We start from the raw sequence: 14,336 nt of genomic DNA, 5'->3' as shown, positions 1-14,336 counted from the left end.
CAAAGCAGTCCATTGCTGTTTCAGCAGCCTTACCTGTTCCTAAATCTCTGAAAGCCCACTCTACAAGATCAGTGGGCCCTTCCTGGGCGGCTGCCTGTGGAGTCTCGGCCTTACAACTATGCCGAGCCGCTACCTGGTCGGGGAAGTACACCTTTGTGAAGTTCTACAAGTTTGATACCCTGCCCAAAGTGGATACCCAGTTTGGGCAGGCGGTGCTGCAGCAGACTCCACATGTTCCCGCCCGTTCTGGAAGCTTTGGGACGTCCCCATTATACTAGTTTTCCCCAATATCCCTTATCCATCCATAAGGGATACTGGGAACACTGATTATGATGGGGACGTTCCAAAGCTCCCAGAATGGGTGGGAATGTGCTAAGACGCCTGCAAAAACTGGACATCCTTCGTGGCCAGGGTATCAAACCTGTAGAACTTGAAAAACGTGTTTGTCCCCGACCAGGTAGCGGCCCACAATAGTTGCAAGGCGAGACACCAAGGGCAGCCGCCCAGGAAGAACCCACAGACCTTGTGGAGTGGGCATTGTTAGACCTAGGAACAGGCAAGGCCGCCAAAGCATAGGCCTGTTGAATAGTAAACCTAATCCAGTAGTGGGGAACCTTTGGCCCTCCAGCTGCTGTTGAACTACACATACCAGCATGCCTTGCTACAGATTTGCTATTTGGCCATGCTAAAACTGTTGCAGGGCATGATGGGATGTGTAGTTCATCAACAGCTGGAGGGCAGAAGATTCCCCATCCCTGACCTAATCCAATGGGCAATGGATTGCTTTTAAGCTGGAAGACCTTTCTTGCAAGCATCATAGAGGACAAAAATGGAATCCGATTTTCGGACAGTCGTAGTCCTCAGGGCTCGCATCACATCCAAGGACAAAGGAAGAGAGGCAGTGGCCGAAGCCGCCGAAACCACATTAGGCTGATTTAGGTGGAACGCAGAAACCACCTTCGGCAGAAACTTCTGATGAGTCCTGAGCTCTGCCCTGTCTGCATGAAAGACCAGGTAGGGACTCCTACAGGACAAAGCACCCAGTTCTGAGACCCGCCGAGCGGAAGCCAAGGCCAAGAGCACCACCGTCTTCCATGTGAGGAATTAGTCCTCCACCGACATCAGAGGCTCAAACCAAGAGGACTGTAGGAATTTCAGAACCACGTTGAGATCCCAAGGAGCCGTGGGTGGTTCAAAAGGTTGAATATGCAGGACACCCTGCAGGAACGTCTGTACCTCAGGTAGAGCTACCAATTTCTTCTGGAAGAAGATGGACAAGGCCGAGAGCTGAACCTTTATGGAGCCCAACCATAGGTCCATATCCACGCCAGCTTGTAGGAAGCTCAAAAAGTGTCCCAGATTGAATTCTGCAACTAAACACCCTTGGTCTTCACACCATTAGATGTATTGTTTCCATATATCGTGGTAATGCTTAGACATGACAGGCTTCCTGGCCTGAACCATGATGGTAATGACCTTATCCGGAATACCCTTCTGAGCTAGAATGTTCCGCTCAACCGCCATGCTTTTAAACAAAGCCGCCGTAAGTCCGGGAAGACGAACAGCCCTTGTTGAAGAAGATCCTCCTGTAGTGGGGAGGGCCCAGGTTTCTTCTATTGCCATGGCCAGAATATCCGTGTACCAGACTCTTCGAGGCCATTTGGGGGCAATGAGAATTGCCTGTACCCCCTCTCTTCTGATTCTTTTTAGGATCCTGGGGAGTAACGGAATTGGAGGAAACAGGTACACTAGCTGGTAAGCCCACGGTGTTGTCAGCGCGTCCACAGCCTCTGCTAGAGGGTCCCTCGCCCTGGAACAATAGCACGGAAGCTTGTTGTTGAGCCGAGAGGTCATCAGATCGATTTGTGGACGTCCCCACAGATTTGTTATCATCCAGAACACCTGTAGATGGAGACCCCTTTCTCCTGGGTGGAGGTCTGCCTCCCAGTTGTCCACTCCTGGAATGAAAATGGCTGACACCGCCCTTGCATTCCTTTCGACCCAAAGGAGAATCTTGGATTCTTCCCGCATTCAGTCCCTGCTCTTTGTTCTTCCTTGTCGATTAACGTAAGCCACAGCCGTGGCATTGTCTGACTGAACTTGAATGGCTTGACCTCGGAGCAGATGAGCTCCCTGCAGCAGAGCATTTTAGATCGCTCTGATCCCAGTATGTTTATCGGAAGGCAGGCCTGGAGTTCCGATCACCTGCCTTGGAACTGTGCCCCTTGGGTAACAGCGACCCAGCCCCGTGGTCACAAGAATCCAATCCTGGATCCCGAAGCTCTTCCCCGCCAATAGATTGAAGGGCTGTAACCACCACAGAAGAGAGATCCTGGCCTGTGGCGACAGACATATGACCTGGTGCATCTGCAGATGCGAACCCGACCACTTCTTCAGGAGGTCCAGTTGGAAGGTCCTTGCATGAAACCTGCCAAATGGAATGGCCTTGAAGTAGGCCACCATCTTTCCCAACAGACAGGTGCAAAGATGTACTGAGACCATGTGTGGTTGTAGAATCGCTCGAACCAACGCCTGAAGCGCCTTCGACTTGTGTGCAGGAAGAAAGACTTTTTGAGCCACAGTGTCCAGGACCATCCCCAGGAACAGGAGGTGTTGAGTTGGCACCAGGTGGAATTTCTTAAAGTTCAGAATCCAACCGTGGCGTCGACAACAGGGACATCGTGCGGCAGATGCTGTCCAACAGGAGTTTCTTTTGATCTTGCTTTTATATGCAGATCGTCCAGGTAGGGGTAAATGTTCACTCCCTGAATTCTGAGTTGTAACATCATCTCCGCCATTACCTTGGTGAAAACCCTTGGGGCTGTGGATAAGCCCGAAGGGTAGCGCCTGGAACTGGTAGTGTTCCTCCATCAGAGCAAACCTGAGGTACACCTGATGAGGCGGCCATATTGGGACATGGAGTAGGCATCCTTTATGTCCAGAGAGACCAAGAATTCCCCCTCCTCTAGACCTGAGATCACCGCTCTCAGAGACTACATTTTGAACTGGAAACCCTCAAAAGATTTGAGGTTCAAAATGGGTCTCACTGAATCATTTGGCTTTGGTACCACAAAAAGGCTGGAATAGTATCCTTCGCCCTGTTGCTGAAGTGGTACGGGAACAATGACCTGGGTCTGGTCTAACTTTTGAATGGCCTCCCATAGGGTGAGGCACATGGTTTCTGAAGCTGGTAAACCCGATCTGAAAAACCTTTGCGGTGGAGAACTGTCGAAATCCAGTTTGTAGCCCTGGCAGATCGGGTCAGTTACCCAGGCATCCTGGCAGGAGCTGTTCCAAACAGAGCTGAAGAATCTCAGACAAGCTCCCACCCTGAGATCCCCCTGGAGCAGAGGAACACAGTCATACTGAGGGTTTTGAGGAGCCAGAGCTGATGCTCTGGACTGGAGACCCTGTAGTAACAGGCTTGTGAGACTTACCTCTGTATCCTCGTGTCGCATTGGAGGCAAATCTGACTTTACCCTTAAAGCGTGCTGTCTGAGAGGACTGCAGAGAAGGTCCAGTGTAAGAACGCCTAGCTGGCGGAGCAGCAGAGGGGAGGAACATGGACTCTCCAGCGGTCGCCTTCGAAATCCAGGTATCCAATTCACCTCCGAACAGTCAATCACCTGTCAAGGGTAAGGCTTCCACACTCTCTTTTTAGACTAGCGTCCGCCACCCACTGGCGTAACCACAACGCTCTGCGTGCAGAGACCGCAATGGTAGAGGTACGTGCATTTATAACACTGATTCCTTTGATGGTAACACAGAGGAAGCGGGCTGACTCCTGAATATGCTGAACCAGCAGTACCAAGTCAGCCATAGACTTATCTTCTGCGAAGCCCTCCTGAATGTTACCCACCCAAATGTGTATAGTGTGCGTCACTCAACATCCTGCAATAACAGGCCCTTGGGATGCCCCTGCTGCAACATAAATGGATTTTAAAGTTGCTTCTATTTTTCCGTCTGCAGGCTCCTTTAAGGCTGTAGCCCCTGGGACCGGCAGAACTAGCTTTTTTGACTGAGGCGTCCACCACCGGGGGAGTTTCCCATACCTTACTCCCTTCCTGGGCAAATGGAAAGGTGGCTTACCATTTTTTTGACAATCTCTCATCAGGAGAGACCCATGGCACTTTGAAAAGATCATCCAGTTCCTTTGAGTCAGGAAATATGACATGTACCTTTTTCTGTGCAGAGAAAAAGGAATTATACACACCAGATTCATCACTAGGAATATTTAAAACATCTCTTATTGCAATAAGTGAGTCTACACCCAGTAGAGGAATCACCTAACTCAGCATTTGATTCCAGTTCCTCCCCGTCTTCCACCCCCGGTATCTCCTCCTCGGATTCCGGGAGGATATCAGGTAACCCCCTTTTTTGGGGTAAAGGATTAGAGAGAGGAAATACACGTCTGCTATCTGCCCTGTCCTTTGTCAGAGCAGCCATAGACTGTTTCTTGTCTTGCAGTAGTTAACTCAATAGACATGTCAGCCATTATAGTTTTAATTGAACTGAGGCAAGGTGGCTCCTGCAATTCACCCCCAGAAGCCCCGCTAATTTGTGAGGGCCGATTGCATTGTTCACAGATGAGAGGATCCGCAGGAGAGGGGGAAAACCTGGTTTGACAAACGGCACACACAACTTTTATTTATTATGCTGACATAGGACATATACATACACAGAGACACAGGGTACAAGCAAGCCTGCCCAGCCTAGTATGTGTGAAGAGACCCAGAGATGAGGAACCAGTACGCAGCCTGGTACTTAAAATTGAACTGCTAGGAGAAGGAAATTTAGTGTACAGTGGGTGAGGAGCCTAATACAAGGGCCCCACAACTGTCTCTCCCCCTGAAATACACCCCTGTACCGGTGTCTGGCCGTGGAGTATCCCTTGGTGGAGCTGGCAGTCCTGCAGCAGTGCTGTGAGTGCAGGAAATGGTGCCAGGAAGCCGATGGTCCCGCTCTGAGGAAGCTCCACCCCATGTGATGGCGCTGAAGCTATACGGTTATTTTTACTGGTAAAGTACCCAAATAGTGTAAAAATGAAAGTATTGACACCCCTTTCCGCTATCGCTGGCCAGTCTGCGCAGGGGGGCTATGGGATCACCCCAAGGGGAGTCCATATGCCCGCCCCGCGATCACACAGCACAATGAACCGAGGTCCTTGCAAGCAGGGTCCCCAGTTGTCACTCACCACTCTGATGACCTTCAGGCTCTGTACTGAGGGTGTGCGGGTGTGTGCGCTAGAGTGCACTGCCTGCGGTACACGAACCCTCAGGACTGTTGTCCTGTTAGCGGGATCCGACTCAGCACCTCCAGGAGACCGGTGTCGGTCCCCTTCCCCCCCCCCCCAGTGTCCCTTGGTGCAGGTAAGCTGTTGTCCATACAGCTTACCTGAAAATAACAAACATAAAATAAACTGAAGAAAAACTCTCTGGAGCTCCAGAGTGTGCTTCCTCTCCTGAGGGCACATTTTTCAAAACTGAGCTGTTAGGGAGGACATAGAAGGGAGGAGCCAGCACACCCTGTTGAAGAAATTTAAAGTGCACCAGCTTCTTTGGACCCCATCTATACACCATCATAATCAATGTTCCCAGTATCCCTTATGGATGATAGAGAGAAATAGTTTACTGTAAAATCATCTAAACCCTAAAGTTTAGGAGAGCATACCTAGATAGCAGATACAATCCTCACATTTGTTCATATCCTCCGTAGACTGACGCAATTAGATTATAATCAAGAATTTGCATCACACTATATATTAAACACAATAAAACAATAATGTTTCTTTAATCTAGTCTTCTGTCCTAAACTGTAAATTATCACCCAGCATGAAATGGCAATGATGCGTCTGTAGTTGCGGAAGATACACTGTTTCTATAGCTATATATGTATGTACTGTAAAAGAGAAAAAATGGGAGCGCTGAGAGTGCAGGTTTTAGTGATATCCAGGTTTCAGCACAGATTGTTAAATCAAAATAACTGAGGTACTAATTAAGTCACCTGTGCTCAAGAATGGATATCACTAATACCTTGACTATTAGTGTGCCTTGGGGACTGTGGTTGGGGAATGCCTGGTTTAAGCAAAAACTTTAAAAAGTGTTTTAATAAGTGTGCATTTCCAATTTCAGCAGTAAATGTTTAGTGAAGGGTAAATGCATTGCCTTACAGCAGCCCTTGTCTATGTTCATAACTGGAATCTCTCGTCTACAGAATGGATATGCTCCAGTGGAGTTCTTTGTTGAAGGTCAAAGGAGCAGAACATGCAAGACTTTGAATCCAAAGTTTGGTATGTACAGTATTGCTATAATTATCCAAAGAAAAAGTCTTGGCGGCAAATTATAAATCCTGTAGATAACTGATAGTGAATTGTTGTTGCTTCTACATACACCTCCTCACTAGTAATTTTTTTCCCTAACCATCTTGTCACAATCATTTTACAAAACAATCGTATGTACAATTTAATTTTCTAGCTGGTGAGTGAAAAGGTCTACTTTGTTATTTAGAAAATGTTGCATCTTGGTAGAAAACTACATGTTAGTCTATAGTTTACCAGTATCTTTAAAAATTACATGGGAGTTATTTCATTTACCCATAAAACACCTATTAAAAGTGGTGGAATAAAATGTCAATTATACTGGAACAAAGTTCAAATCATGAGAAATTATTTTATCTATTGTATAATATCCAAAAGCATGCCTCTAGCTGCAGGTCCCACCCCCTCCTTCTCCTCACAGCTCTCCTTGGCGGGCAGACTTCCAGACGGTAGATGGTTGATAAATAGACAGTTACAAGGCCGACAGGGTCAAAAGGTTGACACACATAAGGTCACGAGGGGACGCATTTCAAAAATTTGGGTAAAAATAAGATTTTAAATCTACCGGTAAATCTTTTTCTCCTAGTCCGTAGAGGATGCTGGGGACTCCGTAAGGACCATGGGGATAGACGGGCTCCGCAGGAGACATGGGCACTAAAAAGAACTTTAGATATGGGTGTGCACTGGCTCCTCCCTCTATGCCCCTCCTCCAGACCCCAGTTAGAGAAACTGTGCCCAGAGGAGATGGACAGTACGAGGAAAGGATTTTTGTTAATTTAAGGGCAAGATTCATACCAGCCCACACCATCCACATCGTACAACATGGAATATACGCAACCAGTTAACAGTATGAAACAAAACAGCATCAGCCCCAGACTGATCAAAACTGTAACATAACCCTTATGCAAGCAGAAATTATATACAAGTCTTGCAGAATGTAGTCCGCACTGGGACGGGCGCCCAGCATCCTCTACGGACTAGGAGAAAAAGATTTACCGGTAGGTTTCAAATCTTATTTTCTCTTACGTCCTAGAGGATGCTGGGGACTCCGTAAGGACCATGGGGATTATACCAAACTTCCAAAATGGGCGGGAGAGTGCGGATGACTCTGCAGCACCGATTGAGGAAACATGAGGTCCTCATCAGCCAGGGTATCAAACTTGTAGAACTTTGCAAAGGTGTTTGAACCTGACCAAGTCGCTGCTCGGCAAAGCTGTAATGTCGAGACACCTCGGGCAGCCGCCCAAGAAGAGCCCACCTTCGTAGTGGAATGGGCCTTTACCGAATTTGGTACCGGTAATCCAGCCGTAGAATGAGCCTGCTGAATCATGTTACAGATCCAGCGAGCAATAGTCTGCTTAGAAGCAGGAGCGCCAACCTTGTTGGCTGCATACAGGGCAAACAGAGCCTCGGTTTTCCTCACCCTAGCCGTTCTGGCTACATAAATTTTCAATGCCCTGACCACATCAAGGGACTCGGAATCCTCCAAGTCCCGTGTAGCCACAGGCACCACAATGGGTTGGTTCATATGAAAAGATGAAACCACCTTGGGCAAAAATTGAGGACGAGTCCGCAACTCTGCTCTATCCACATGGAAAACCAGATAGGGGCTTTTGTGAGATAAAGCCGGCAATTCCGACACTCGCCTTGCCGATGCCAAGGCCAACCACATGACCACTTTCCAAGTGAGATACTTAAATTCCACCGTTTTAAGAGGCTCAAACCAGTGAGATTTAAGGAAACGTAACACCACGTTAAGGTCCCAGGGTGCCACTGGAGGCACAAAAGGAGGCTGGATATGCAGCACTCCCTTCACAAAAGTCTGTACTTCCGGAAGAGAAGCCAATTCCTTCTGAAAGAAAAAGGATAGGGCCGAAATCTGAACCTTAATGGAGCCAAATTTTAGGCCCAAATTCACTCCAGTCTGTAGGAAGTAAAGGAAACGGCCCAGATGGAATTCTTCCGGAGGAGCATTCCTGGACTCACACCAAGAGACATACTTCCTCCAAATACGGTGATAATGTTTTGCTGTCACGTCCTTCCTAGCCTTTATCAGAGTAGGAATGACTTCATCCAGAATGCCCTTTTCCGCTAGGATCCGGCGATCAACCGCCATGCCGTCAAACGCAGCCGCGGTAAGTCTTGGAACAGACAGGGCCCCTGTTATAACAGGTCCTCTCTGAGAGGAAGAGGCCACGGATCTTCTGTGAGCATTTCCTGCAGATCCGGATACCAGGCCCTTCGAGGCCAATCTGGAACAATGAGAATTGTCTGTACTCCTCTTCGTCTTATGATTCTCAATATTTTTGAGGTGAGAGGAAGAGGAGGGAACACATAGACCGACTGGAACACCCACGGTGTCACCAGGGTGTCCACTGCTACCGCCTGAGGGTCCCTCGACCTGGCGCAATACCTTTTGTAGCTTTTTGTTGAGGCGTGACGCCATCATGTCTATCTGAGGCACTACCCACTGATTTGCAATCTCTGCGAAGACTTCCTGATGAAGTCCCCACACTCCTGGATGTAGATCGTGTCTGCTGAGGAAGTCTGCTTCCCAGTTGTCCACTCACGGAATGAAGACTGCTGTCAGAGCGCTTACATGATTTTCCGCCCAGCGAAAAATCCTGAAGGCTTCTCCCATTGCCACTCTGCTCTTTGTGCCGCCTTGGCGGTTTACATGAGCCACTGCGGTGATGTTGTCTGACTGAATCAGAACCGGTAGGCCGCGAAGGAAAGTCTCCGCTTGACGAAGGCCGTTGTATATGGCCCTCAACTCCAGTACGTTGATGTGAAGGCAAGCCTCCTGGCTTGACCAAAGACCCTGGAAGTTTTTCCCCTGTGTGACTGCTCCCCAACCTCAGAGGCTCGCGTCTGTGATTACCAGAACCCAGTCCTGAATGCCGAACCTGCGACCCTCCTGAAGGTGAGCACTCTGCAGCCACCACAGGAGAGATACCCTGGCCCTGGGGGACAGGGTGATCATCTGATGAATCTGTAGATGAGACCCGGACCACTTGTCCAGAAGGTCCCATTGAAAAGTTCTCGCATGGAACCTGCCGAATGGAATGGCCTCGTAAGTCTCCACCATCTTTCCCAGAACTCGAGTGCAGTGATGCACCGACACCCTTTTTGGCTTCAATAGGTCCTTGACCAAAGACACGAGTTCTTGGGCCTTTTCCGTCGGAAGATAAACCCTTTTCTGGTCCGTTTCCAGAACCATGCCTAAGAAAGGCAAACGAGTCGTTGGAACCAACTGTGACTTCGGGATATTGAGAAACGGCACGTTGCAACACCCTCAGGGAGAGGGATACGCTGTTCAGTAACTGTTCTCTCGATCTCGCTTTTATTAGATCGTCCAAGTACGGTATAATTGTGACACCCTGCTTGCGCAGGAGCACCATAATTTTCGCCATTACCTTTGTGAAAATTCTCGGGGGCCGTGGAAAGCCCAAACGGCAACGTCTGAAATTGGTAATGACAATCCTGTACAGCAAACCTCAGGAACGCCTGATGAGGCGGATATATGGGGACATGAAGGTATGCATCCTTTATGTCCAGAGACACCATATAATCCCCCCCTTCCAGGCTGGCGATGACCGCTCTGAGCGACTCCATCTTGAACTTGAACCTTTTTTAGTATAGGTTTAAGGATTTTAAATTCAAAATGTGCCTGACCGAACCGTCCGGTTTCGGGACTACAAACAGGGTTGAGTAATACCCCATCCCCTGCTGCAGCAGGGGGACTTTGACCACCACTTGCTGAAGACACAATTTTTGAATTGCATTTAACACTATCTCCCTCTCTGGGGGAGAAGCCGGTAGGGCCAATTTGAAAAACCGGCGAGGCGGCACCTCTTCGTATTCCAACTTGTAACCCTGGGAAACAATTTCTATTGCCCAGGGATCATACCTGTGAGTGAACCCAGACGTGGCTGAAAAGTTGAAGATGTGCCCCCACTGGGGCGGACTCCTCAGCGGAGCCCCAGTGTCATGCAGTGGATTTTGTAGAGGCCGGGGAGGACTTCTGCTCCTGGGAACTAGCTGTGGTTGGCAGCTTTTTCCCCTTGCCATTACCTCTGACAAGAAAGGACGATCCCTGCACTCTCTTGGGTTTATGCGACCGAAAGGACTGCATCTGATAATGTGGTGTTTTCTTAGGCTGTGAGGAAACATAAGGCAAAAAAGTTGATTTACCTGCCGTAGCCGTGGAGACAAGGTCTGTGAGACCTTCCCCAAACAATTCCTCACCCTTGTAAGGTAAAACCTCCATATGCCTCTTCGAGTCGGCATCGCCCGTCCATTGTCGGGTCCATAGGGCTCGTCTAGCCGTAATCACCATAGCGTTGGCTCTGGAACCCAGTAGGCCAATGTCTCTCTGAGCATCTCTCATATATAGGACAGCATCTTTTAATATGACCCAGGGTTAATAAAATGGTTTCCCTATCCACCGTATCTATATCAGCAGATAAGGTATCTGTCCACGCTGCTACAGCGCTACAAACCCAAGCCGACGCTATCGCCCGTCTGAGTAAGGTACCAAAGACTGTTGTATCCTGCGCTCTGCTCCTACAGGTATAAGCTGTGGCAGCAAGTTTGCAAGGGAGGCTTAACCCACAAACCTCAAGAAATAAAGTAAATACAGAAATTAATTCTTGCAACTGCGCCTGAAGTAATGCATCAATTAAACGTATGGAGTAAAAATCTGAAAATGTATTGTATTCATATAAATTAGCACACTTAAGAAAAACAGGAAGTGTAAAGACACAGAAAAATTTCAAAATAAAATATAAGAAAAGAGCAAGGGGAAAAAGAGAAAAGAAAAGGGGGGGGGGGGGGTAGAAAATACCTGGAAGAAAATTATATACGTGTATATATTAGCGTCAAAAGTCTGGTGCATTGGAGCGTGGCGTCCCACCTCCTAAATGCACTATAGGGTAGTAGTGTAACTAGTCCTGTAAACTGACCATAGAGTCCCAGATTTGCATACAACTCAAAGTTTGGGTGGAGGAGTCCGGAGCAAGCAGACACCGATCTCCTTGTGTTTACCTTTCCCCCCGTGCATCCACTAAGGGTACCCTATTCACTGCAGTGCACTGCTGAAATCCATCATCCTTTGCAAAGTTAACATCATTGCATCAACTTCTTATAAACAGACATTTGAACCAAGGCATCTCCTCCACCCAAACTTTGAGTTGTATGCAAATCTGGGACTCTATGGTCAGTTTACAGGACTTTTGACGCTTATATATACACGTATATAATTTTCTTCCAGGTATTTTCTACCCCCTCCCCCCGCCTGTTTTTTTCTTTTCTCTTTTTCTCCTTGCTCTTTTCTTATATTTTATTTTGATTTTTTTTCTGTGTCTTTACACTTCCCGTTTTTCTTAAGTGTGCTATTTTATATTAATATCAGAGATCCCAAGGTGGATTGTTAACACAATAAATTTTCAGATTTTTACTCCATACGTTTAATTGATGCATTACTTCAGGCGCAGTTGCAAGAATTAATTTGAGTAAGGTACCAGTATGCGTGTAAATGGACTTCAAGGTAGTCTCCTGCCTGCGATCAGCAGGATCCTTGAGGGTTGCCGTATCTTGAGATGGCAGCGCTACCTTTTCGGATAAGCGTGTCAACGCTTTGTCCACCCTTGGGGAGGATTCCTACCGTATCCTGTCCTTAGCCGGGAAAGGATACGCTATAAGAATCCTTTTGGGAATCTGCAGCTTTTTGTCTGGAGATTCCCAAGCCTTTTCAAATAATTTGTTCAGCTCGTGAGATGGGGGAAAGGTTACCTCAGGTTTCTTTTCCTTATACATGCGCACCCTCGTGTCCGGGACAGAGGGGTCATCTGTGATATGCCACACCTCTTTTATTGCAATGATCATATAATGAATACTTTTAGCTAATTTTGGCTGCAACTTTGCATCATCGTAGTCGACACTGGAGTCAGATTCCGTGTCGGTATCAGTGTCTACTATTTGGAATAGTGGGCGCTTTTGAGACCCAGAAGGTCCCTGCGACATAGTGAAAGGCAGGGTTTGACTCCCTGTACACTCCCTGGACTCTGCTTTGTCCAACCTTTTGTGCAATAAATTCACATTTGCATTTAAAACATTCCACATATCCAACCAGTCAGGTGTCGGCGTTGCCGACGGAGACACCACACTCATTTGCTCCACCTCCTCCCTAGAAGAGCCTTCCGCTTCAGACATGCCGACACACGCGTACCGACACACCACACACTCAGGGAATTCCCTTATCTGGATACAGTTCCCCCACAAGGCCCTTCGGAGAGACAGAGAGAGAGTATGCCAGCACACACCCAGCGCCAATGACCCAGGCAAAAAATTTACCCAGATAGCGCTTTAATACATATACATATATATATATATATATAACACTGCACCAAATTATGTGCCCCCCCCCCCCCCCCCCCCCCCTTCTTTCAAACCCTCTGTCACCGTGTTCAGCAGGGGAGAGTCCGGGGAGCCAGCTTCTCAGTGAGTGCTGTGGAGAAAAATGGCGCTGGTGAGTGCTGAGGACCAAGCTCTGCCCCCTTAGCGGCGGGCTTCGGTCCCACTCGATTTCTTTAAAAAACTGGCGGGGGGTCTCTTATATATAGTGCAGATCCCATATATGTCCTTATTTTGCCAGACCAGAGGTTTAATTGCTGCCCAGGGCGCCCCCCCTGCGCCCTGCACCCTTACAGTGCCTGCCGTGTGTGTGTTGTGCGGATCTTCACTGAGGTAACGCGCAGCGGTACCGCTGCGCGTTACCTCAGTGAAGATCCGAAGTCTTCTGCCGCCTCTGAAGTCTTCTTTCTTCTGATACTCACCCGGCTTCTATTTTACGGCTCTGTGAGGAGGATGGCGGCGCGGCTCCGGGATGAACAGCTAGGAGAGACCTGCGTTCCGATTCCCTCTGGAGCTAATGGTGTCCAGTAGCCTAAGAAGCAGGGCCTAGCAGTTAAGTAGGTCTGCTTCTCTCTCCTCAGTCCCTCGATGCAGGGAGTCTGTTGCCAGCAGGCTCCCTGAAAATAAAAAACCTAACAAAATTACTTTCTTTCAGGAAACTCAGGAGAGCTGAGAGCTCCCTGTAATGCACCCAGTCTCCTCTGGGCACAGTATCAAACAGGTCTGGAGGAGGGGCATAGAAGGAGGAGCCAGTGCACACCCATATCTAAAGTTCATTTTAGTGCCCTTGTCTCCTGCGGAGCCCGTCTATCCCCATGGTCCTTACGGAGTCCCCAGCATTCTCTAGGACGTAAGAGAAATATGTTTAAAAACACAAATTACAAATATTGAAGCAACTTTTTTTTGTGTCGACCTTTTGACTGTTGATCTAATGACTGTTTACCTTTATAATATCGATCTTCTGTGTAACACCCATTCCAGACTTGAGGGATATTCAGATTGGCTTGAAGAGACATCGGGAGTAAAAACCCCTGATGTTTCTTTGGATGCTGCGGTCGGGCTATTTAATTAGCTCGGCCGGTAAAACGTGCTTTTACATCCGTAAACACACAGGTTCAGTGAAACCTGTGTGTTTTCGGGTGAAATAGCCCAGTTTTCGGATGAAAACGGGGCTGTTATTGGGCATTTTTTCTTCGCCTGCCGGAGGCAGGTGAAGCAAAACCCCTGATAAGCCGCGGCACTTCGGGCCAAATTGAATGGGATCCGGACTAAAAGTCGACAGTAACTAGGTCGACAATGTCTAGGTCGACCACTATTGGTCGACAGTAACTAGGTCGACAGGGTGTCTACGTCGACAGGGTCTTTAGGTCGACATGTTCTAGGTCGACAGGTCAAAAGGTCGACATGAGTTTTGCACAATTTTTTTCTTTTTTTGAACCTTTTCATACTTAACGATCCACGTGGACTACGATTGGAACGGTAATCTGTGCCGAGCGAAGCGAGCCATGCGAGGGGACGCGGTGCACTAATTGGGGTACCCGGTCACTCTACGAAGAAAATGACACCAAAATAACATTAAAAACTCATGTCGACCTTTTGACATGTC

The 14,336-nt window shown here is 48.1% G+C and overlaps 1 protein-coding gene across 2 annotated transcripts in view; it reads left to right on the top strand.

Annotated features, from left to right (window-relative positions):
• Window positions 1-14,336, top strand: part of GNPAT (glyceronephosphate O-acyltransferase) — a 255,633-nt gene that overhangs the window by 117,891 nt on the left and 123,406 nt on the right. For both annotated transcript variants that reach the window (XM_063917641.1, XM_063917639.1), the window contains exon 6: window positions 6,214-6,289. In XM_063917641.1, the coding sequence (XP_063773711.1) occupies window positions 6,214-6,289 (76 nt within the window). The remainder of the gene's footprint in view (window positions 1-6,213; window positions 6,290-14,336) is intronic.

This window comes from Pseudophryne corroboree, chromosome 4, assembly GCF_028390025.1.
Source record: "Pseudophryne corroboree isolate aPseCor3 chromosome 4, aPseCor3.hap2, whole genome shotgun sequence".
Lineage (NCBI taxonomy): Eukaryota > Metazoa > Chordata > Amphibia > Anura > Myobatrachidae > Pseudophryne > Pseudophryne corroboree.
Note: the sequence above shows the minus strand (reverse complement) of the source record. Positions and strands in the feature narration are given on the sequence as shown.